The sequence below is a fragment of the Plutella xylostella genome, chromosome 2 (genome assembly GCF_932276165.1).
Source record: "Plutella xylostella chromosome 2, ilPluXylo3.1, whole genome shotgun sequence".
Taxonomy (NCBI): Eukaryota; Metazoa; Arthropoda; class Insecta; order Lepidoptera; family Plutellidae; genus Plutella; species Plutella xylostella.
The window spans coordinates 2,928,600-2,955,193 of NC_063982.1; the positions used below are offsets into that span (position 1 = coordinate 2,928,600).

General features: G+C 37.5%; 2 protein-coding genes across 2 annotated transcripts in view; one reads left to right on the top strand and one right to left on the bottom strand.

Annotated features, from left to right (window-relative positions):
- LOC125488510 (WD repeat-containing protein 7-like) overlaps window positions 1-26,594 on the bottom strand; it is a 79,657-nt gene that overhangs the window by 10,363 nt on the left and 42,700 nt on the right. The gene's annotated exons all lie outside the window — the stretch shown is intronic.
- On the top strand, window positions 21,536-22,508 carry LOC119692022 (cuticle protein 38). Its single transcript, XM_038111012.2, has 2 exons — window positions 21,536-21,681; window positions 21,804-22,508. The coding sequence occupies exons 1-2, from the start codon at window positions 21,670-21,672 to the stop codon at window positions 22,371-22,373; spliced, it is 582 nt and encodes a 193-aa protein (XP_037966940.1). The 5' UTR covers window positions 21,536-21,669; the 3' UTR covers window positions 22,374-22,508.

The following is a 26,594-nucleotide window of genomic DNA, read 5'->3' on the forward strand; positions in this document are numbered from 1 at the left end:
AATATACGATATATTTTGTCTGTTACATATCGCGAACTAGTTTTGACAACGATTTTAGGTTTTCAAATTCTTTCGATTCCAATTAACTTCTAAATATTACTTCGTTTTGACTTCACGATAGGGGCTCTGACACTTGCGCTATACCTTATAACAATACTTAAATGCGCCTCGTGCTAGCAGTCACATAAAGAGTGGTCACACTCAAGCCACGACAGGACAAGCGTAAACCAACCGGCATAAATGACCTAACATTGTAGAAAAATCAAAATAAACGACACAAAAGAAAGAGTCGGTAGTGACCGGACGAGGAAGTCCGAAAGAGTTTTGTGGAGCTGCTTTTATAAGGCTAGCACTTGACGAATATTGGCTTGTCAAAAAAAACTCAATATCAATCAAACAATATACAAATCGATCCATCTATTTCAGAACTACGTGACAGACCTACAGACAGACACACAGCTCTGCTTTTCCCTCGTGGGAAAGTCCAGTGTGGTTCACAACACTAATGAGGACACTCGCAATGGTACCAAGGTGATCGGTATCCGAGTAGTCTGTGTCACCGCTGTGAAGTACAGTCGGGGAATAGCGGTGGCCTAGTTTAACTGATTCTCTGTCTCAGTCCAATCGACGAAATGTTTTTCTTCCATAGATATATATTTTACTAGCTGTTCCCGCGAACTTCGCTTCGCCTTAAAAAGTTTTGCCGTGGGAATTGTAAAAGAAGTATATGTGTTAATCCAGGGTGTCAGCTCAGCCGTTATGACGTGAAGAAGTAACAAACATACACACACACACATACTTATAAACTTTGGCCTTTATAATATTAATACTCACGGGCAATGAAAAAGTTCCCGAACAAAAATATTTAATTTAAAATCTGAACAAAATATTAAGGATTTTAGTTGGTAATATACTGATGCTCTGTAAAATGTAAATTAATGCTGCAGAAGGCGTCATTAACCTATCTTCCGTTAAGAAGTAATGTGGTGCTTATCTCGGTGGAACCTTTTCATTGCCCGTGAGTGTAATATTAAAGTATAATTTGATTCCTCTCCCCTTAAAGCTCAAAACATCTTGAATCCTGCGGGCAGACTTCAAGATGTTTTTGATGTTTGTTCACTACAAACACACATACTACACCACACCACAGCTTGTAACATGTATCATGGAATTCTTCGATAGTACCTATAACATTTACAATTACACGAAGCCCTATTCGTTATGCAATAGTCTCACTCATTCATCGGTTGACCAGGAAATTTTAGATCGTTTTTGTAAAGCTATACCGGACTTAGAGGTTTATAGTTTTACTTCAAAAGTTATGGGCGGTTCGAAACAGTCACAGTTTTACTGTTGTTTCTAAAGCGCCGAATTCAAATTCAAATTCAAATGGTTTAATCGACGTAAAATTTTACAATTATTTGTCGATAGTCATCTACCACCATTTCACAAAGGCCCCGTCATTGAGAAGGAAAGAAATGGCGAAAGAAACTCCTCGAGCATCTTTTCAACTTTTTCCTTATAATCTATTACAATTTTTACTTATATCTAGTACCTACAATTTTACTTAAGTAGTAGTATATCCATTTCATTTTTTCAATAGCCTTAGCTGAGGTGGACAAGACCACGCGTTTTTGTCGTTTAAATAATCATTTATACTATAGTAAGCTTTACTACATAATGCAGCTTTAACATAATTCTTAAATTTTTGCTCAGTAAGGTTTATTGCTTCATTTGATAATTTATTATAAAAACGTATACAGTTCCCCATGAATGATGTGTTTGTTTTCGAAAGTCTGAGTGTGGGGAAAAGCAACTTATTTTTGTTTCTGGTCTCAATACCGTGAGTGGCTCCTAATTTACTAAATGAATTTAAGTTTTTACGAACATACATAATATTTTCATAGATATATTGGCATGGAACAGTTAATATACCTATTTCCTTAAACGTATCTCTTAATGAAATTCTAGACCCTAATACATATATGGCTCGAATTGCTCGTTTTTGCAAAACAAAGATTTGATTAATGTCAGCCGCTCGTCCCCACAATAGAATTCCGTAAGACATAACACTATGAAAATAACTAAAATACACAAGCCTGGCTGTATCTACATCTGTTAACTGTCTAATGGTTCTAACCGCATAAGCTGCAGAACTCAATCTACCGCTTATCCTCTCAATATGGGGTCCCCATTGCAACTTTGAGTCAATTGTAATACCCAGGAATACCGTTTCATTTACTAACTCTAGCTTATCGTTATTCAATGTCAAATATGTCTCTACTTGTCTTACATTAGGCAAAGTGAATTTAATACATTTTGTTTTCTTGGAGTTAAGAGCTAAATTATTTACAGTGAACCAATTAGCAACTATGGAAAGAGTACTGTTTGCATTGTCAAAATTGACTTCTTGTCGCTTCAACTTAAATATAAGTGAAGTATCATCAGCAAACAGTACTATCTCACATAATTTATCTACCAAAAACGGTAAATCGTTAACATATACAAGAAACAAGAATGGTCCTAAAATCGAGCCTTGGGGAACACCCATACTGACAGGACAGCCAGCCGAACGCACTCCATTTATGTCAACTAGTTGAGTTCTGTTGCTCAAGTATGATTCCAATAATGTAAGAGCGAGATAGGTTTAGTTTATTTAACTAGACTCGTGAGAAAATGTTTCACTCACAAAATAGCCCCAATTTTTTATAAACATTCGAACAAAATATTAACCTTTTTATTTGGTAATATGTTTATGCGCTGTTAAATGTACTTAGAATAGAATAGAATAGAATACTACTTTATTGACTAAAAATAACACAAATAACAATTTATACAGTGGAGTTAAAGCAATAGGCGGCCTTATCGCTAAAAGCGATCTCTTCCAGGCAACCTTTGGGTGGAGGAATGACTTAAAGAATAAGGTGGGAAGGTGTACAAATATAGTAGTAAACATTCACAATTTTTATAATAAATACTTAAATACATACATACAAGATATACAAAAAGGCAGAGGAAATAGTTATCTAGATTTATATTATATATACTTAGGTACTATTGCAAGATTGAGGAAAGATAATGTTCTTTTACCTGATTTTTGAATGCTATAATTGTCTTGGCAAAACGGATATTTAGTGGTAATGCATTCCACAGTCTTATAGCAGTAACAGTAAATGAGTTGCTGTAAAACTCAGTAGTATGCGATGGGAAATTCAATAGACGCATTTGTGAGGATCTCATTGGTCTGTCGTCTGGATGGTTTTTAAAAATAAAACGCTCTTTGAGGTACGCAGGAGTTGAAGGATTGAACAGCACAGAGTAGAGTAAGGAGAGAATATGAGCATTCCGGCGAAGGCGAATTGGGAGCCACTTGAGTTTATTGCGATATTCGGATATGGGGTCATATTTGCGTAGACCAAATATGAACCGTATGCAGAAATTTTGAAGGCGCTCAAGTTTATTCAGTTGCTCCTCGGTGATATCTGAATAGCAGGCGTCAGCATAGTCGAGAATGGGAAGTAGAAGAGTTTGTGCAAGCGAGATTTTAGTAGCGGTAGGTAGAAAGTTACGCAGTCTTCTCAGACTGGCAGAGGATGCAAAAATCTTTCGACTGACTTCACTAATCTGTGGCACCCAGGTTAGGTTGGTGTCGATGAGAATACCCAGATTCTTCACTTTATCGGCGAAAGGAATATTAACACCGTCAAAAGCAATCGGGGGTAGTTGAAGCCAGTCAATTTTGGATTTCAGTCTCGAGCTGCCAACCAGTATGAATTGAGTCTTTTTAGGGTTGACCGTAAGCCCATGGCACTTGCTCCAGTCAGAGAGTCTAACGAGGTCGGAGTTCACCCTTGATATCGCGTTTTGTAGCTCTTGTGGAGACGATTGGCAATATATTTGAAGGTCGTCTGCATACAAGTGGTAGGAACATGAAATAGTTTGCGATATGCCGTTAATGAATAAGGCGAAGAGGAGAGGAGATAAGACGCCACCTTGCGGGACTCCGGCATTGGTGCTGCACCAAGTTGAAAACGAATCTTCAATGCGTATCCTCTGCCGGCGACCACGCAAGTAACTATGAAACCAGCCAACAGCTTCTGGAGATATGTATGTACTTACCTACTTCAATGTTGCAGAAGGCGTCATAAGTTAGTCTTTTCCGTTTAGGAGTAATATATATAGTATATATTTTTATGTATATACTTGCACCACAACTACCTCACAATCATTATAGACTCACTCACTTCCATCCAAAGGTTGTCTGGTAGAGATTGCTATAAGCAATAAGGCCGCCTCTTTGTACTGTTTTATTTTTAAGTTTTGTTTTTTTTTTTTGTAATTTTTTGTTCTTGGTGCAAATAAAGTGTATTGTATTATAGACCCTTACCTAGAGGTAAGGAAAATTTCGGAGCGCCGCCGCGCTAACCACGACTCTATCTCGTTGCATTTAACTTACCGATTGCATGATACATACATTGCATGACGACTGAATGGCGTAGTGGTTAGTGACCCTGACTACTGAGCCGAAGGTCCCGGGTTCGATTCCCGGCTGGGGCAGATATTTGTTTAAAGACAGATATTTGTACTCGGGTCTTGGGTGTTGATATTTATATTTAGTATCTATCTATCTATGTATTTGTGTAGATATATCAGCTGTCCGACACGCATAACACAGGTTCTGCCTAGCTTGGGGTCGGATGGCCGTGTGTGAGATGTCCCCACATATTTATTTATTTATTATTAATTTATGATAGCCTTCATTCGTTAATTTTTCGTTAAGCTAGAGTATTGATGTGGGGTCACTGTATATTGCGAAAAACAAGGTTAATTGCGCGTGCCATGACTCGTTGTCAAAAATGTGCCGATTATGTGTTCGTTTATCGTCAGTATAGAGTAACCCCACTGAGGCCTGGACAATCACTACCAGCCTTGTCCTTTAGTAGCCGGCTGTGGGCAGAACCCATTTAGCCATTACTTGAGGTATAATAACTGTAGATGTCTGCAGGCTGTATAGATAATGATCTTTAAACTTTGGAATACAGTTCTACGTTTCGGTAGAAATATGGTGAGGTAAAAAAAAACAGAAAGTAAAGCACACTACTTAGGGCCTTACCTCAAAAACTTAGACGGTATTTAACAGATGTTTAGCGGTGTCAAACGCCTACAGTATCTGTCAAATTTCGTTTTAAACACTAGTTAAACAGTGTTTAAAGTTTTTTGAGATAGTGAAGTTAGTGTTTCAGAAATGACTACTATTTTTTATGCAAAAATATGGGATGTTCCTGTATTGGGCGATTTAAATAAAACTAACACAACACTGAAGCGTCCGTAGTCGAGCGGGCCTCAGTGATCGTAACTGATCGCTGAGGTTAAGCAACAACTGACACGGTCAGCCATTGGATGGGTGACCAATTTCAAGTGGTGCTTTTCTGGACGCTTCCGTGCTTCGGACGGCACGATAAGCCGTGGGTCCCGGTTGCTGCTTCGGTATCAGTCGTTAAGCCTAGTCAGAGGCCTTCGGGCGGCTTGAAAACATCTGAATCAAATCTGACAGTCGGGTTGCCCACTTAACCGACAACTCTCTCAGCAAAAGCTTGCTTGTGTTGGGGTCCACCAACCCGCACTTGGCCAGCGTGGTGGACTAGGCCTAAACCCTTCCTTCATTGGAAGGAGACCCGTGCCCCAGCAGTGGGGACGTAATGGGTCGTGATGATGTGATGAACACAACACTGGCGAAAATATAGTGCAGCATATAAGTAAAACGGCATAATACAATATGTTATCCTATGTAACATTTACACAGTCCGCTTTCTTCTTCTTATCGTGTCGAGGACAAACCAACAAAGTAGCTAAATAATACATGCCCAGAATTGGGCCACTGATAGGGCGCTTTAAAAGTCGCAATGCTTTAGTGGCTTTAGATCTATTCGAAGTCGAAATAAGCCACTGAATTTGAATTCGTGCGACTTAATTCACCAGTGTAAACTCGCCATTATGTTGTCAAGATTTAGGGATAATTCTCGAAATCTAGATTCGCGAATTCGTTGACCGTGACAACTCTCATGTCCCTTAACTCGTGAGGCCAAATCATCGCATGTTACTTTACATTAACGATTAGATAGGCATCGTACACATCGCAGTATTAATTGTAATTTGATAATAGTGAGAACCGAGCGTGAACAATGGTCGGATGTCATTGCAAACCGCGTGGTTTTGGTTTCGGTGTACTTAAAATCCAGTCTATAGTTTAGTCGCAGTGCCAGAAACTTATCTGTTCCAGAATAAATTGATCCATATCTCATTAAAAACTAATGAATGATGGAGTGTTATAGATGAGATGGATTTATTAAAACCGCAAGGGCGAATAAGGTACTACTATGGGCAAACTTAAACTCTAAAAGAATGAAGTTCTCACCGAAACGGATAAGTTTGGTGTATTTAAAAGTTAATTCAGACATAGGCTAGTGAAAACATATTATCTCCTTATGTATTTTTGTAGTAAACTGATATTACATGACTACAGTGTACAATTGAGGTATTTTTAAAAAGTACCGACCATAACAGCCTTATATTTGTTTAAACGGGCACTAATAGGAAACACCTTAACCCAAAAACCCCTAAAATAAATAAACTTGACATGAAAATAAAACTAACATTGCAACAAAATTAAAAGGAATGTTTAACAGATTGAGAAATTGGGTTACTAACAAACATTGTACCTACTTAGCGCAAAGATAACATCTAATCTCTCATGAATTATAATAAAGCAAACGATTAAGCTTTGCCATGTTTGGGTTTAATGTTTTATTTACTTTATAACGGTAAAATAAGACAGAGTTTTTGAGGTAAATTTTATGCTACAATTTGCCAGAACTTTTTCTTGATGGCTACGCGTTGATGTCTTTTGTATGAAACATTTTATAGGAGCTTCTGTTTTAGTTCATAACTCGACTTTTAGATTTTTGGCACGGTAGAAATGATTAACTATAATTATAATTGTTCACGCGTGTAAACGCGCCATAAGTGCAAACTGTTAATCTGTGAAACTAGTGTAATCTGTGTCCATAAAAAACTATATCTTTTCTTCTCTATGCTTAATACTATTGTTCGATTGTTAATGATTGTTTGCAACTAAAATGTAAAACGATATTAAAATGTGTAAAGTTAATTAAATTACGCTATTATACAAGAAGAACCCAAGACTTCTCATTTACTTATGTTTTATAATAAACATAATTTGGCGACCGTAAGACGAGAACTTCTGCAATGACCGATTAACAACGCGGCGCATTCGCAGCCAAGCTCAAGATCCCGCCATTTTGCCCAACTCGAAGGAAGCCAAACAAATTGTTCCCGCTATAAATGATCATGATCAAGACCCAGCCTGCTATCACGACGACCGACGAACGAGCAATCATCAGGGTATCGTCCAGATTTCACGTCAGGGTATCTACAAGATTATTGAGGACGTCGATCCGACACATCAAAACTGCAGCGTCACCTGTGCAGCAGCCGTCTGAGACTCCGGAATATTCTACGCGGCAGACCTCCACACCATCTTCGAGTTCTACAAACGGCAGCGGCAGTGGCTATCTCCACCAGATCGGCTTGGCCTATTAGTTAAGTGTCCAAATCTCTAATTTCAAGCATTCTATTTATCTTCAAGTTAACAAATGCTTCTTTCTAGTTCCTAACAACTTTCTCTGCTATTTTCTACTACTGCAAACAATGTCATCTTCCTAATAAGATGATAATGTAGTCTATTTTTTATAAAACTAGCTAGAGACTTGTAAGTATTCTGCTATTACTTTCAAGTAGGATTCCTACTTCAGATGCTTACCTATTTTTCATAAGTCTCACTAGTTTTCATTTCAGTCTAGTTCTCATAGAGCTAGCTGGAGACTTTGTAAGTGTGGCTGCTATTTTCAAGTAAGTAGGTACCAATTCCTATTTCAGCGACTTACCTAGTGTTTTAAAGTCTCCCTAGTTTTCAATATTCAGTCTAGTTCTTACAGAGCTAGCTGGAGACTTTGTAAGTTTTCTGCTATTAATTTCAAGTATTCATTCATACTTCAGAAAACTTACCTATTGTTTAAAGTCTCCCTAGTTTGCTATACCTAAATTCTTTTAGAATTATCTAGAGGCTGTAAGTTTCTGCTATTTTTAAGAAAGTAGGTAACTATTCCTACTTCAGAAACTTACCTAGTTTTTATAAGTCTCACTAGTTTTCAATTTTCCCCCAAGTTTTTTTGCATTCTTTGTCTGCAACAAGTGATCAGCATTGCTCTGCCGACCAATTTCAGCTGGGCCGCTATCCTGCGAGGTTCGTGCACGTCACAACGAGCGTCCTCCGCCCAGAGTCAGCCTACGTCGAGCAGTGCCCCAGATCCTGTGGTCAAGTCTTCGCGGTCAGCGGTAACAAGTCACCGAGGAGGAGCGTGAGACACCACCTATCTATTTTTGTACATTCAGTTGCACTGCACTGCTATTTTAAACCTATTGCTATCTTAACAAACAAGCATGACAGAGCTAAAGGCACTTTTTGCCAAGCGTAGCTCCGTAAAGGGCCGCTTAACAAAGTTTCATAACTATCTTGACACTATACTACCCAAGTAACATTTCATTCGAGCTTAGGTTGTAAGAAATGCCTTTAGGTTTTATAAGGGTTGTGAAAAGGTTAATGCTTTGCTATCTGGTCATATTGAGTACTTGAGAATGATTACTAAGTCCTAAAACTAATTGTTTATTAATACAACCTTGTAGCTGCTGATAAGAGTTTATATTAACGTTATTTTAACATGTATTTCAGGAGTATATAGTTCTAGGATCTTATAGTTGTCGTAGACTCCTGATTTACTTCTAGAAAAGCTAGCATTAATGCTAAAGTGAGAGCTTAAGGTTAAATTTTTAACCTTGATACAACCATAAAGTTATGGAATATTTAAATTACTTATAAGTATTTTTTAAAACCTATCTTAAACCTTTAGGTTGATAAGAGTTGTCTAGGCAAACAAATTAGGACTACTTGGTGAAAAACAAAAGCATTAAGCACTGGCTATGAGCTAAAGGCATGATTTAAGTCCTACAAGAATATTTTAAAGCTTTAGAGGCATCCTCAAAATATGTTTAATGCTTTTTAGTAATTTCCTAACGGCCGCCATATTTTTTCACTGAAATAAAAAAAAAACTTACCAAAAAGCTACATTTTAATTAATAAGGGAAAATTCAGTAGCGTTTCCTATACTATTCCAAATATATGTTTTTTTTATATAGACAGTACTTTTATTTCTAATATAAATTTACACCAAACATAAAATTTTATCTATTTTTTTTAATTAAAATATCTTCAAATTTATCATTTACGAAAGGCCCGTCACTTATACAGAACTATTTTCAGAAAGTATCACAATAAAGTGCTAGTCGCACAAGGTTTTCATATTTCCTGACTTCAGCCTAACTACTTACTATATTTTGTATTAATACAACACTTACAAGTTAGCCATTTTGAGTCTTGGAAAGTGTCAGGTAATGGCGCCATTTATTATAATTATTATAAAATCTTACACAGAAACATTTTAAGACCCGAGAGTCCTGGGAAGGCATTACAAATATCCATCAAATATGTTTCAAGTTATAGAAGAGTTACATCCAGAACTAATTTAGAACTTAAAAGCTGTCTTCCAAGGTTATGTTAACGTTAAATTAAGGATGTGAAGGTTTTATTTAGGTTCTGTGTAAGTTGTTCAAAAGGTTCTGGGTTTGAGCTATAGGTTTTGCTGTAGCTCTCAGAAAGGTTCTAAAACGTGGGCCCTTTTTGCACTCAGGAGGTTAATAAAAGGTTAATATAAGGTTATCGAGCCTTCTAAGTCTCACGAGTTGATTTCCATACAAAGGTTCTAGAACCTTTTCAAAACCTTTTTAAAACCAAAAATGTTACTTGGGTATCAATAACTGAACCAAGTGCAGAGCAGCTTAATGAGCTTGCGCTAAGATTGGCAAAGATTGAGTCATTGGCCAAAACATTTGATGATTTACAATGTCAGATCGAGATTTTAAACTCTGATGCATTAGATTCAGAGCTTGATGAGCGGGAACTTATTGAGCAAGATTTCTATAAATTTATATCCAAAGCCCAGCTTATCCTAAGCAATGAGAAGCCTAAATCTAATGCATCCAATAGCATGCCTTCTGGAGGTCCATCGTTTAAACTTCCACAAATTCAAATATCAAAGTTTGATGGCTCACTTCACCACTGGCTCGAGTTTAGGGACATGTTTGTATCACTGATACATGAGAATCCGAGTATACAGCCCGTTCATAAGTTCCACTACCTTAATTCCTACCTAGAAGGAGAGGCTGCCCGTGTCACATCAAACTTAGAGATGTCAGTGTCTAACTATGACAAAGCATGGTCTTTACTATGTGATCGGTTTAACAACAAGAGGCAATTGATAAGTTACCATTTAAATTCACTCTTCAACACTGAAAAATTAAACCGTGAGTCAGACAGATCACTGCGTACGCTGATTGACAATGTTAACAAGAACCTGCGTGCACTTGCCAGCCTCGGTGAACCGACAGACAGTTGGGACACTTTGATTATCCATATGATAACATCAAAACTGGATTCTCCAACCAATCTAAAATGGGAAGAGCATCGTAACACTTTAAGTGACTCTCCCACACTTGCAATTTTTAACAAGTTCCTGAAGGATAGAGCCGATGTACTAGAATCATGTAGCAACAACAAGTTTGACCAATCTAAGCCACAAACGCCTCACAAATCACAAGCGAAAACTTATACTTGCACGGCACAGCTCTCACACAACACTAACCCGACATTTGCATGTGTGTTTTGCAAGGCAACTCATAGAATTTATGATTGCCCTAATTTTTTAGCGTTGCCTGTTGAACAACGAATTGCTGAAGCTGCTAAATTGGGATTATGTTTTAATTGCCTCCGCTTGGGTCACCATAGCTCCCGCTGCCCCATGGGTCCATGCCGGCAATGCAGGAAACGCCACAACAGCCTGCTGCATAAGGTTTTACCTTCTCCACAGCCTGCAACAAGCGCCTCTTCTGTTGCACAAGCGGACACGGCGGTCAACATCAGCGTCCAGCCGACTAATCTAGTTTTTCTGTCAACAGCACTGCTACGGGTCAAAAATCCAAAAACTAATAAAGAATGCGTTGTGAGAGCACTATTGGACTCAGGTAGCCAGTCTAGTTTTATAACCGAGTCCCTAAAACAAACACTAGGTTTGGATGCCTTACCTACAAACATTAAGGTAATCGGCATAGGCAATACCAACAGCAGTTCCGTTAGTGAACGCAGTATTGTCCAATTTCAGTCAACAAATTCGGATTTTAAGGTCACCCTATCATGTTCTGTCCTAAGGGAAATAACAGGTGACCTTCCCAAGGTCCATGTGGATTTAAAAAACTTTAAATTTCCACCTAAAATAATGTTGGCCGACCCAAGTTTTAACAGCCCAGCGCCAATAGATGTTCTCATCGGTGCCGATATATTTTGGGATGTTGTCGGCGACAAACAGCAATCATTAGGAAAAGGCAAGCCATACTTGCGCAGTTCACAATTAGGTTGGATCGTGTCCGGCCCTATGTGTATTGATAATTGTGAACCTATCTATAATTCGCGAAGTAACTTTTCCCTCTCTCTCCATAACATGCAGGAGGATGTCACTCTGAACAACCAGTTTGCCCGCTGCAGGGGGCCCGAAGTGCTTCCCCAGTCTAAGCCTTTACTGAGTGACAGCGAGATAGCTTGTGAGAAATATTTGCTTACAAACACTACTCGCCTAGATAATGGTCAGTTTAGTAATAAACTGCCTGATTCACCCGAGTGTCTTGGTGAATCCTATATTAATGCTAAAAAGCGATTACTCGCCCTAGATAAGCTTTTCAGGAAGCAGCTTGAACTGAAGACAGCCTATTCCACATTTATTCAGGAACATTGTTCTGAATCAGCTGTTCTAAACCCTGAACTTCACAACTATTTTGGGTGTCATGACACCGAAGCTGAACTCCTAAACATATTAGAGTCTCTTACAGATACTCTGAGTTCAGCATGCTTACATTTAAGGAAGCTCAGGCCCAACTTGCCATCGTTTTTCAAAAATTCTAATTATAATTTAAATGTAAACGAGACTTTGAGTGATTCCACCAATACTTTGGGTTTAGGTTGAGATGCAACCATTAACAAGCTAAGGTATTTCTATTTAATTTCAAATAAAGTCAGCCCAGTGAAATCACTAAAAAGACAATACTTTCTATATTTTCTAATATACTTATATTTTTTATAATTTCTAGTACAGTCCAATTCAAAATGCTATCAACTATAGTTACATAAGCTTTATTGGGACGTAACTGTACCTAATTATTAATGATATTATTATTAAAACACTGCGAATTTTTTATAAGCTAATTTAGCCCATATTCTAAACATTTTATGTTCCCAGGCGAGCCTTTTGTGACGATCCAACATGCATCGAGCTTCACTTTTTATGTGAACTCCCATCTATAATAAATATGCATATGGCTAGTCCTTTCTCCATTCTAAGTAGGTTTTAATAATTCAAATTTCAAAGATCAATTGTTTATGCTTAATTTAAACTAAACTAAACTATTTTGTATGTCAAAGATACAAATGTGTACATCTCGAGGCAGTGAGTGAGCTGTCAATTTATTGCTATTATTTTCTACAAGGTAAATTTTAAATTTTTTAAGCATTATCTAAGCATCTAATGTTGCGGCAATTGATTCCATCAACTTCAATTTTATACTATCTATCTATCTCACGCTCCTTATTTCGTTGACTTGTGAGACGCTGGAATTTAATCCGCAAAGTACCACTTTAAAATGGTCATCAATCATCATAGGTCACTACATAGACCTCACGTTTGAGGATTCTTATTTTTTTCACTAATATTTTTATTAGTCGCCGTCTATGTCCCCTATCGTCCAATCGTTTTGTCCTTAAGACCGTCAGTTTCTTTCTCTTGGACATTTTCTAATTGGCCGGCCGTTAATGTCGCTGCCGTCTCCGAAGAAAGAAGACTCAAGAATGCCGCCGTGCTACGCAGCAAGCGAGCGCTTCCGATAGCAATGCCTGGAGCCGACGCAAAGTCACGAATGGCCGACGTGCAATCGATGTGCATAGTGATTGAAGATCCCTTCAACCGGGGGGACTATGTTCACGCGTGTAAACGCGCCATAAGTGCAAACTGTTAATCTGTGAAACTAGTGTAATCTGTGTCCATAAAAAACTATATCTTTTCTTCTCTATGCTTAATACTATTGTTCGATTGTTAATGATTGTTTGCAACTAAAATGTAAAACGATATTAAAATGTGTAAAGTTAATTAAATTACGCTATTATACAAGAAGAACCCAAGACTTCTCATTTACTTATGTTTTATAATAAACAATAATTACCTACTTATGTATAAATTAAAATAGGTATAAATTATGTATGATTTTGCAGAGGATCGCGATCGCTGGTCAAAACATAACGATAACGAGGCCTTTGATCAGAAGTGGGACACACTTTAGGCTTTTAAAAAAAACTAAAAGCGAATTCTTCCAGACAACCTTCCATCATTCCTACATCCAAGATGGCGGCGTCTCTCAGTTCCCATGGCGCTGAACTCACGCCGCCGCCGCGACGTAAGCGCTTGCGCAACTCGAACTTGCACTTGAACAGTGACGCAATGGCGGACAGCTATTGTGCTATTTGGAGTACCGAGGTGTGCGTGTTACTTTGTGTTCGGGCTATCTTTTTGTAAAGCTAGAAGTATATTTTAGCTTGATTGTGGTAGGGTGTCGGCCAGTGGGGTTACCACCACCGACCACCGAAAATTTGCTTAACAAACCTTATTGATAATTTATTTTAAATTTTACTGCATAATATTATTGTACCTAATGAATGTTTTAAAATTTTCTGTTAATTTGTTCCTCCGATTTTGTTTGTGTTCTATGTGTAAATTGTATTTTTAATGTGTAAATGTAATTTTGATGTTTTATATTATGAGTCCGTGGTTACTTGAAATAAATGAATTTATTATTATATTATTATTATTAAGCAGCGTATGTCGCTTGTCAAATCTGACGTAACTAGTATGGATCTGACAATTTTTTGACAGGCGAGCGATACTACTTATAGATTGTTAATTGCTAATGTGGTGGTGGAACGATAGCAGTAACAGTGTACACAAATTAGTACCAAAAAGCTACCGTCCGCAATTTAGTCGAATCAACACGCGTGGCAAGGGTTCTTCTTGTACAGTAAAAAAATAACAAAATTATAAAAAATATGTTTTTATTATTATAAAGCTACCTTTTTTGAGTTTTGAAGGTTTTTTATTCCGAAGTTACAGTTGAAAATTCTTTTTTGTCGATGCGAAACGCATACGGATTTTAAAAAAATTATATTATGTATCGTAGCGGCGGGCATACGGATCTCTAAAAATATATAGAGCAGTACGCACACTATAAGTTTTATGTTTTTAATATATAATTGGAGTGGCGGCGACCTTGCCAAGGTCGGCAGGCGGCGGTTGGCCGAATAAAAAAAATTACACAAAGAATTTCGAGCAATCACTTACGATATGGACCTTCAATTTTGACTTTATATGTTTTGTCTATTATATTTTAGTGTAACAATAGCATGAAATAGCTATCAATCATCAGCAGTTGGACGTCCATTGCTGGACATAGGTCTCGCCCAAAGAATGAAAGAACTCACTATCTTCGGTTTTCTTCCTCTTGGTTTATACAACACAAAAGTCTTTGTATTTTTTTGAAACTTTTAAATTCGTAACGTTTTTTAATATTCGTCTTTACTTCTTATTAATTTATGCTACAAGATATGTTACCTATTCCTACACTTAATACAAGTACGAGGGCTACACCGAAAAGATCGGGAATAGAATACTTAGGAATAAATTAGAGTGAAACCTTTTTGGTGTATCAAATGTAGTGTTTTTTCAAACATAATTCCATTTTCGAATTTTAAAAAAAGTAAAAAATAAAAGAGTATTGACCATTTGAATTTGACAAGTCGGTGTAAAAAATGGAGCTTACGCGGGAACATTTCCGTGCAATAATTTTTCACAACTTTCGTCGAGGTTTATCTCAAGAACAATGTCTCGCCGAGCTTGTTTCTATTTATAAACTTGAAGCACCAAGTAAAACGACTATATATCGTTGGTATTCTGAGTTTCGCCGTGGACGTTCCTCTCTTACCACAGTCCCTTCTACTGGTCGGCCAAAAACAGCGGTAACACAAGATAACATCGATGCTGTACGCCAGTTAATAAAAGAAGATAGACATGTGACATACGAGCAGATTCGGGCTTCTCTCAGCATTGGTATGACAGCCATTCAAACCATTTTACATGAAGAACTGGGTGTCAAGAAGTTAGTTTCGCGCTGGGTGCCCCACCGTTTGACCGAGGAACAAAAGTCGGCTCGTGTTAATTGGTGTCGATCTGCTCTGCAACGGTTCAATGGAGGCAGTTCAAATGCTGTCTACAATATCGTCTCTGATGATGAATCGTGGATTTATTCATATGAGCTCGAAAGAAAACATCAATCGGCAGTTTGGATCTTCGAAGGTGAGGTCAAGCCAACAAAAGTTATTCGCTCACGCAGCGTGTCGAAAAAAATGGTCGCTTCGTTTGTATCGAAAACTGGCCATGTGGCTACGATTCCATTACAAGAACAAAGGACGGTTACTGCTGATTGGTACACAACAGTTTGTTTGCCGGAAGTCGTAAGAGAACTTCGTAAAACTAACCCGAATCGTCGTATAATCCTTCACCACGATAATACAAGCTCTCATACCGCTCGCAAAACAAGAACGTTTTTATATATGGAAAACGTGGAGTTGATGGACCATCCTCCGTATAGCCCTGATCTGAGCCCCAATGATTATTTTACATTCCCAAGAATTAAAGATATGCTACGTGGTCAACGGTTTAGCGGCCCAGAAGAGGCGGTCGAAGCTTACAAATCAGCTGTTTTGACAGTATCCACTTCAGACTGGAATTACTGTTTCAATGATTGGTTTAATCGAATGAAAAAGTGCATTGAATGTCACGGAGACTACTTTGAAAAACAATAAAAGTTAATAATATTATGATATCTTTGTACTTTTTTCTATTCCCGATCATTTCGGTATCGCCCTCGTATTACATGGAAATGATTGCGATTTTCCAGGAGTTCCTACTCTGAGCCAAGATTTTACACTATTTTAGTGAACTTATTACCGATAATTAAAGGTATTCTTTTACGCTACAACTTAAGAAATCTTTATATTATTTCCCAACAATCACGGACGAATATACTCGAGGGTCTTCCACGATTCTGTCAACTACTTTGAAACTACTTACGTAATAAAATGTAATTACCATTAATATCCCGAGATTTCCATACAAGTCTGTGTCTAGGACTACTTAAACATAACACTACAAATATAACCCTTACGCCACACGAATTAAGTACCCAGGCACTCAGACCGTAAGGTCTCCTAGTGTACCTATGGTTCAACCTATCACGCAAAGCCTAGAGCCCTAGATTTAGGCACTAAATGCGAAGAACTAGGTACTAAGAATCACGTTTATAAGTGACTTGCGAGGGTAGAACTTGCAGTTGAAATATAGCTCTTAAGTCGTTTGAATTAAGGTGGATAGGTCAAAGTGATACGGTTACTGAAATGTGGTTTAGCGAGACAGTAGAGATTTGTAAGAGATCCCATTACATACCGATATCTAATTAAATGTAAACTTTAAACAATGTAAGAAGAGGAAAGACAGTTTAGTAATTGTATAATTATTTATAACTAAAGTCATAGTGCGATGATCATTAATAATATAATAAGAGGGCCAAACCCTTCCTTCATTGGAAGGAGACCCGTGCCCCAGCAGTGGGGACGTGATGGGTCGTGATGATGAAGAGGGCAAAAAATATCTAGCATAATGTTTAAAACAAAGTCACATTTTTAAATAAATAAATAGTCTGATAAATTTTATTTCATTGATTTATTATCTCAGGGACTACTAGAGTATTACACTTTTGTATTACACCCTGAGTATTACATTTTATTGGTAGGTACATAGGTAGAGTACCTAAGTACCAATAAAATTACTACCGTTCTAGTTAATCCTAATCCTAACTAATATTATAAATGCGAAAGTAACTGTGTCTGTCTGTCTGTCTGTTACTCTTTCACGCCAAAACTACTGAACGGATTTGAATGAAATTTGGTATACATACGGTCTAGACCCTGGGAAAGAACATAGGCTACTTTTTATCCCGGAATTCCCACGGGAAAACTTTTTAAGGCGAAGCGAAGCGCGCGGGAACAGCTAGTTCACAATAATTACCGTGGTCTCTGGACACAGCTTTATTAATTAAATGTAAGGCACTTGTTAGACAAAGGTGGTCCGCCCGGTAAATTGTTGAATTTTATTACCAGGAAACATCCACAGTTAAATGTATTAAAATAGCTATGATAAATATTATTTTTCTTTAACCTAAAATTCGTGTTATAGTGGCTGGAAAAAATACTTTAAAAATTGTAAATTCAGCTTTCTAATGGTATAATAGGCTTTCGTTTGTTGCGCGATCCTCCAATCACCGCTTATGGCGAATCGCGATATAATGACGTTTATCTTCTTTGATAACACACCCGTGCAGTGGAGACATAACCTCTAATTAGAATAGCTGCTTCAACTTGAAGTCCGAGGCAACGAAATTCGATTAGTTAGCTTGTTCTTGGATAACACTTATACTAAACCAATCTATAATTACTATCAACCTTAGCATTCCGTTATTCCGTTGCACACATAATAACCACCTTCGTTATGGTCAAAGAATAAGTCAATTGAATTGTAGATACGACACAATGTCCAGATTAAATTAAATTAATTAAATTTTATTATATGATCAAATGATCATCTTAGGCTCGAAATACACAGAAAAGGCATATAAGGCTAAGGTGCTGCACAGGCATCCCGCTCAAAAAGTATACTCTAACTGTTTTGTCCTTCTCCGACAAAGAACAATTTGTTCATTGACAGAGAGGGACAAAACAGTTTATTAGTTAAAACGTCTTGTAACTTTTCTATGAATAAGGGGGTTCAGATAAGATTGTGTGAAAGGATTATATTTAAAGGCACTCATACAAATGGCCAATGCCCTGGTACTCGTATTAAAAGTACAATAACAATTACACAAGACTGACCAGATATGGGCCGTCTAGGTTCAAGCCCAAATATGGCACATAAATAGGTAAAGATATTGCGAAAGTGTTCCGTCGAAGAAGTAAGTAAAAAGGTCGAATATACATATAAGTGAACTCTTACGATAATTTTATAGATAAAACCGTCAGTAAAATATTCATAATACATTCACAGGCAATCAAAAATATACAGTGGCAATAGCATCAAATTACTCGGAAAAGAAAGACACACCTGACTAAAGTATATTGTTTAATTTGAGATAATAAATTGATAAGTTCAAATTAAATCTAAAGTTGGATAGAATCTTGTACTAATATTTCAAAATTTGACATTAGAACTTGTCAATTTGGTATCTCAGATAAAAGAATAGACTTTATTCGCATAAAAACGGTTTGTCAGTAAACAAAATCCATACAGTTTTTAGCTCTGTCTTTGTATGTGCCACTCCATCTACTTCGTATATTTTTAATCTAAGTACATTCGTTGAGTATCATATCTACGTGAGTATGGCTATTTCATAGTCTATTAACAATATAAAGGCTATATCGGCCATGATTGCGGATTTACAGGCAACCGGCCGAGGCGGGGATAAGTTCCCACACCTCTATATGTCAACGAGTGACAGACTGACTCAGGGAATGTATGACAAAGTCTAGATGAAAGCGTGAAAAACATCACGTTGGCATTATTTATTTATTTTATTTTAACATTTTATTGTACGCAGAAACATAAATACATAACAATTGATAAACACAGTAAAAGCATACAATGGCGGGCTCATTGCCAAAAAGCAATTTCTTCCAGACAACCTTTGTTGGTGGATAAAAGAGAGAGGAAATGGCATTATCACTCTCTCAATTTTTGTTAGATATGTGATGTGACTGATTTAAGGTGCATTTAAATCAGTCCATCCAAAAGGGAAGCACATGAATCGTGTTGTATGGACCTTTCGCCACTGATGACTGATGTATTTCAAATATTAAGTACTATTGACGATAGCCTTATCACTAAAAGGACTTCTTTTAGTCAACCTTGCGTGATTATAAGCATACCTAACCTACCCGCAAGTAAATTTTAGATTTTATGGTTTTATCACAAACACTTATGTACAAGTATGTTTTCAAATGAAGTTAAATAAAATTGTTTAAGGACGTAATTAAAGAATTACCTTATTAATGAGCACGCTAAATTGCTAACCTATTTTCGGTGTACTTAGTTATGTTTTATTAATACATACTAATGAAACGTAGGCTGTAACTACCTATAAAGTTTCTTATAAACATGTCTTCAATTTAATCGAATCTTAAAACCCACACTATAAACGGGTATAAATGATATAAGTACAGAACCTATATGTACATATAAAAAATGGGTCAAGATCCGGTTTCTATTAAGTATAATTAATTATATTGAATAAATCGAAAGTTTTTTTAATGAAAGAAAAAAATAAGTAATTGTTCGGAAGAGTAAGAGGAAAGCGGGTCAGTAAGAACAACTTTTGCTCTACATATTCGTGAAAATGTTTGAATGACCCCCTGAGTCACCCCATTTTGGCTTAGTACACCAGTTTTGCAACACCCTGTAGTGTTCCAAATCGCTAAATTACAAGATACATCTACATTTAAAATATTACTTATAAAATTTGCATACAGACTGGAGCTGCTTAGTAATAAAATAACTAGCCATGATTACACCCATGTATTGTTAATAAACTTATTGTCTTATTAACGGCATGATGTGGGGCTTATTGTCTAAGTCATTAGGCTTAATATCCCGTAGCACGAGGTCATGGGATAGTTCAACTATTATTATGTTATGACACATTTTAGAAATATTTAGCTCGGACACCTATTCTGGGGTTTTAAGCGAATGCACTGCAGTTTTTTTATATCGTTAGACATATTATCAATTTTTTTTTCGAAGACAGTGTAAGACAGCGCTCAGTATAATGGGTTTATTGATAGGTATGTCACTAATAAAAATCCATCCTGTATACCTGATATTAAATCGAGATTAAACACTAAATCCAGATTTAATATGCCTGAGTGTTTTTTTGGCAGATGTTTTTCAGGATGTCAGGTATACGGTATACAGGATGGAATTTTATTAGTGTTAAATCTCGATTTAAGCCCTAAATTTATACGTTTTTTAAATCGAGATTTGACACTAAATCTAGATTTAATATGTTTGTGCCCTAACTGCGTTACTATCAAAGAAATAAAACCTTTTTAACGGGTGTATCAACTAGCTGATGATGTTTAGCGTGTTTTTAAATTTTGCTGGTAAGGGCTTTAGTTTCCCGCACCAGAATCGCGCCCCAATTATTGGTATACCCATATCAAAGATGGCGTATTTCCCAGCAAATGTCAGTTTGACATGACACCTCGCTCGCGACCTATCAGAACGGAGCCTTTCATGTCGGCATCCGTCATTAGGACTACATCTAATTATCTACTAGATTCTAGACTAGCGCATATGGTACAGCGGATACTATGGTGGTTAGATTTTCGGACGGGGCAGATATGTGGTTGAAGACAGTTATTTTGTTCAAGAGGATTGATTTTGACAAGTATACCTATTACCTACTATAAAACTACGCACCTAATTACATTGAAATTAAATTGTTGAAATTAAATTGGTGCTACTATCGGCAAAAAAGGTGCGGAAATGCATCCTGTCCGTGTAATAAAAGAAAGGATTGACTTCAGTACTCAAATTAGGGACCATATGGACCCTGTTCTCACTGTTCTGTCGGGCACTAAATTTTGGCCGTAGATTTTCAAGTCTCAGTTTGAATTTGGGACAGTTTTGAGTTGCATTTAAATAATGCAACAAAATGTACAGGACTTTCAGATTAACAGTTTCTGATAATAATAATAAGGCTGTATGTTAGCATGCTACTTTTGCGAGTTTTGTAATTGACTACAATTTTAAGTAGAATATTTATAAACTAACTCTAACTAAACCAAAAAGGCCGTTACCAATTGAAACGTAACGTAAATACCTTCTTCATTAACACAACTGGCCGTAATGAATGCTAATCGATTCTTTAGCTACTGAAAATGAACTAGAAAACGTTTAAACAATCCGCATTACACGTGTTTCGAAACATTTTTACATCAAGAATAAACAATACGATTGCACAGAGGCATACAACCTATTTGGTCGAATTGGAATCAATAAATTATCAAGATAAGTGCTGGCCGGCAGCGCCCGCGGCGACGACGCATAGACGAAAAATCAAATTCAAATATCGAACACGTCAAGCTTCCTGCACCCTTCCCGCCCTTGAGTGTGGCCGCTTACTTTTTTCGTTCCGTTTCGCGCCGCGCAGAGCCACTATAAAAGCGGCCAGCACCGAAATGGTATCAATCAGTAGCCTTCGTGCAGTCTACAGAAATACACGATGAGAGTTCTGGTTAGTTGCGCCACCAGTACACACACCGTGCGCTAGACAAAGGATTGTTGTGCAACAGTGTTGTGAATCAGTGAAGTGTTGTGCCAGAGAGTGTGGATTCTAATTTGTGTGTTTGTTTGCAGATCGCCGCCGCCTTCCTCGCCGTCGCCGCCGCCGCGCCCGGCGCGTACCTGGCCGCCCCCTACAGCCATGGGCTAGTTGCCGCCCCCGTGGCGCACCTGGCGCCGGCGCTGCCCACCATCTCATCCGGAGACCTGGCGGCTGCGAGCATCGACGCGCACGTGGAGGCTTCAGACCACGCCCGCGCGGCTCACGACGCCGCTCGTGAATACCACGACCAGGCTTCTGAGCTGCAGGGCCGCGCCATCAACGCCGCTGAGGACCACAGCTGGCAGGCCATCGACGCCGTGAAGACCGCCGAGGCCACCCTGGACGGCCAGGCCGCCGGTGCCGCCCCCATCCTCGCCAAGCAGCTGGTCGGCCACTCTCCCCTGGCCTACGCCGCCCCCGCGGCCTACGCCCACGGACCAGCCTACGGCCACGCCAGCGCCGTGGTCGCCCAGAGCCTGCACCAGGCGCACCCCGCGCCGCTCGCCTACGCCGCGCCCGCCTACGCGCACGCGCCCCTCGCCTACGCCGCCCCCCACTTTGCCGCCCCTCACTACGCCGCACCCCACTACGGCCACTACTAAACTGTGATATCGAGATGTTTTTGTAGAAAGCATTAACCAAATACTCAACTTTGGATTTGTATATTTTGTAAAAAGAGCAATAGTCGAGGCGAGGATGTGTGAATAAATGAAATTGTATAATTTTATTTAAAAAAACTGTTGCTGTTTTGTTTATTTTTCTACCTGCAGTACAGTGAATGTAATAAGCCACATTTGGAAGTCATACTCGTAAGGTTTAAGGCTCTATTATAGAGTCTCTATCATTCTCTGTTACGCTCAGTACAATTGCCTTCTATTAATTGACTCTACTATAGCGGTCACAATCTGGTTGATATAACCGTCATATCACACAGTCATATTTCTTTAGTAACAATGGAGCCTTAACCTTGTGGACAGAGAAACAGTTCTATAATGATAATTTAATGGCACCCTAGTATTTGACCCTCAGTATCTAATTCATAAACCATAGACCAATGCGAGTCACTATCGAAATTATTCCCAATCATAATATAATCAAATAAAACATACCTACCTAGAAATATTGTTTGTGCATACAGGGTTCTTACTTATTGATTATTAATTATTACAAAAGTTATTAATTGAGCCACACCCAAAGCGGAAATGAATGCCGACCTTGAGAATAAACCTCCTTACGGATACTGGCATAAAAAATAGTTCACGGATTTGAAACATACTCTTTCGTAAATTAAAAATAAAACACGAGCAAAAAGGATGTAGTGTATGGAGGTTGAACATTCACTATTTTAATCATTTTATAACTTTTGGTTATTATAATTATTATAGTTATGGTTAGGGTATATAAAAAAGATAAAATAACAATCATATAGATAAAAGTACAATCAAGGTGATGGGTAAGAAACTTTCAACTGAAAAGCCAATGACATAGAAAGGTTTTATAAAACAGCTTGACAAATCTTTAACTTTATACCCTGCTACTGTCTAACATTTCAGGTAGCCTTCTTATTAAGGTATATCTCACAAATTCCGTATCGAATCTTAATCAAAGAGCTCGCAGGCTATTTACAAATTAAATGTAGGTTTTGTAACAATATAAAAATTGTTAGAAAATCTTTAGTTTACTCTTGAGATTTAAACAATGCGTGTGAATCATGCGATGCAAACATTAACCTTTAGTTGTGATCTGTCCAAAGGGTTTTATTTAATTACTACAAAGTTCCACCGGTCTCACGCTCATTGCACTAAAATATAAACTTACCTATTTAATTATAAAAATACAAAAAAGTGACAAAGGGTTTTGCACCAGTCAGCCACCACAGGTGTACAGGAGAACTTATTTTTATATCATTATGTTGTGTCGTTACCATCACGGGACCATGGGGTCCCGGATTATTATTATTATTGATTAGTAACTCGGACTGTCGAGGGTTCCTGGGTTCAATTCCCGAAAATTGAAATGAAATCTATGATATTGAATTGATAAGGGAAAGACAAGCCTAAAACCTCATGCATTTCCTTGCATTTGAAACACAATACTCAACGACACACCTCTAAAGTACCTACATAAGCATGCAATAAATTATAATTATAAATAAATAAATAAAATAAGTACCTATTGACTGTTAGCAGAATTTTACTACACAGAGTGCCTGACACGATTGAGTGTGCAATAAGTTACAAGATTGCAACTGGGGTATATTTGATCAGGAGAATGTTAAGGCAAAACCCAACTGTGGTTTTAAGTTTTTGTCCAGATATGTAACTTGGCTATGACGCGCCAATAAACATAAATTTAAAGTAAAAAAAGTGACTTGAAATTGACCAAAATATTATGTACACTATAATTATAAACAAAATGAGGCATAGAACATCACCCTGAGGCACTCTGTCTAATTATCGTTTCATGTTACAAAATGGCCGCAAGTTTCTTCTCTAAGGTCATTAAAAACGCATTATTTCACAACGAAAAAGGCTTTGCACTTCGAATATTTACCATCGATTACTTTACGACTAACCAATGCATGGGGTGATCTATCATACGGATTTCAACTTGAGTATATTCTTGGTCGTATATTGGAAAAAAAACCTTAATTGTAATTACAACGCCTGCAGTGAAATTTATCTCTAAAAAACTTATGAAATAGAAGCCAATATCGAACTTAATTTATATGATATCGTTGGAGTACCTTAATATTGAAAAGTCTAATGTATCTCTCTAAAAGAAATTCGTGAAGTAAATTAATCTTCATGAATGACATGCTCGGTCGCTGGCGGCATAAATGAGTTCAAGTTCATTGCCGAATACGTTTAAAAAAAGAATAACGGCTTCGCGCGGTTTTAACTACTTAATTATATGACAATTGGAACGCCATTTCAAGAAAATCGGATCGGATTTTAATCAGGAATAGCCCAACAGTGCATCGATCACAGGATTTGATACTATATTCGAAACTACACAAACAGATGTCCCCACATATTATTATATGAAAAAAAAAACTTTTGGAACAAACAAATTTACCTTACAATTTGACAGTGACAGGTGACGATACTGTTCTTTTTCTATATGTTTGTGTAGTTTCGAAAATAGTATCGAATCCTGTGATCGCTGCACAGGGCAATGATTCGTTAAGTTTGACATACTGAGACCGAGACCTTGGCCAAGCCAGTGTTCCCAACCTTTAAACAATGTCTTCAAGGAAGGCAAAAAGGGTACAATTTAAATCATCACCAAAAAAAATAATTGTACGCTAATACATTGCACCAAAAAAAATAATTAAAACCAAATTAATTAAATCAACTCCAAAATCGAAACCCCAAAAAAAACGTTTACGTTCCAAAATAAATAAAAACGCCTCCAAATAATTGCAAGTTTACAATAGAAAATCTTTTTCGTCGCCAAAACGGATAAATCATCACCAAATTATGCTATACTAAAATATAAACATTGACACCAAAACTAAGTGTTCAATTTTTTTTTATGTCACCAATAAAGGTAATCGATTTACCTGTTAATTTTAATATGTAGGCATTTGCGGCTTTAAGAGTGGTGCGGCATGAATTTTGAATTTGCGCGATGCTTGTGGACGCAATGTTGATGTCTAGTACATCGACCTCAATACATCGCGGCAAATTCACCCCTTCTGGACAAGGTCAAATTTGAGCGGCGCCATCCCCCCGCGCCCGCATACTCATATACATACATTTACCTATCATCATCATGATCATCAGCCAATAATCATCCACTGCTGGACATAGGCCTCTCCCAAGGAGCGCCACAACACTCGGTCCTCGGCCTTCCTCATCCAACCACAACCCGCCTAAGGTCGTCAGTCCAGCGGGCAGGAGGGCGTCCCACGCTGCGTTTGCCTATTCGAGGTCTCCACTCGAGAACTCGTCTACCCAACAGTTATCGGTTCTTCGGCAGATATGACCAGCCCACTGCCATTTCAGCTTGCATATTTTGACAGCTATGTCGGTAACCTTAGTCCTCTGACAAATAACCTCATTTCTGATACGATCCATCAGAGAAACCCCAAGCACCAAGCACTTAACTATAATAAATTGTATTTCAATTCCTTATTTCTATAGAATTTATTGGTACATGGCAAAATTCAAACCCTCGCCTCGGCCACACGAATGGGAGTCGAGATGGCGTAACGGATAGATTTTACTAGGCACATACTAATGATTTAATTAATTCATAAAGCAATTTAACAAGTGACTTTGTTTTGGGATAAGCTATTTATTATTTGGTATAATCTTAATTTTTAATATATACTGTTACTTTTTTTGGTTAGAAAGGATTATTAAAATGATACTGATAAAAGAATATATTGGTTACATCTATATAGCGATGATATACTTTATTTGGTTTGAAATAAATTTTAATGGTGCCAATATAGTTTTACAGTATGCAGTAAAAAATAATTTGGTTCATTTCAAAAATATTTTGGGAAGCATGATTTGGTGATGATTTATCCGTTTTGGCGGAGATTTCGAATTTATTGGCGGCAGTATCATATAATTTCTGGTGGAGGTTTAAATACAAGCCAGGCAAAAAGAGTTAAAAGGTGCTCTGACATTTTCAGCCTACGAAACAAGTTCAATACAAACTTGTACGCATTTGCTGATTTAATAACGTACTTAGACTTACCGGCCAACTGGTCTTATGACATTTACAATACCCAACTTAAACATTTACATATTGAATTAGATTCAAATACGTTATAAGATAAAAAACTAAAATTTAGTACGAAACGGGGT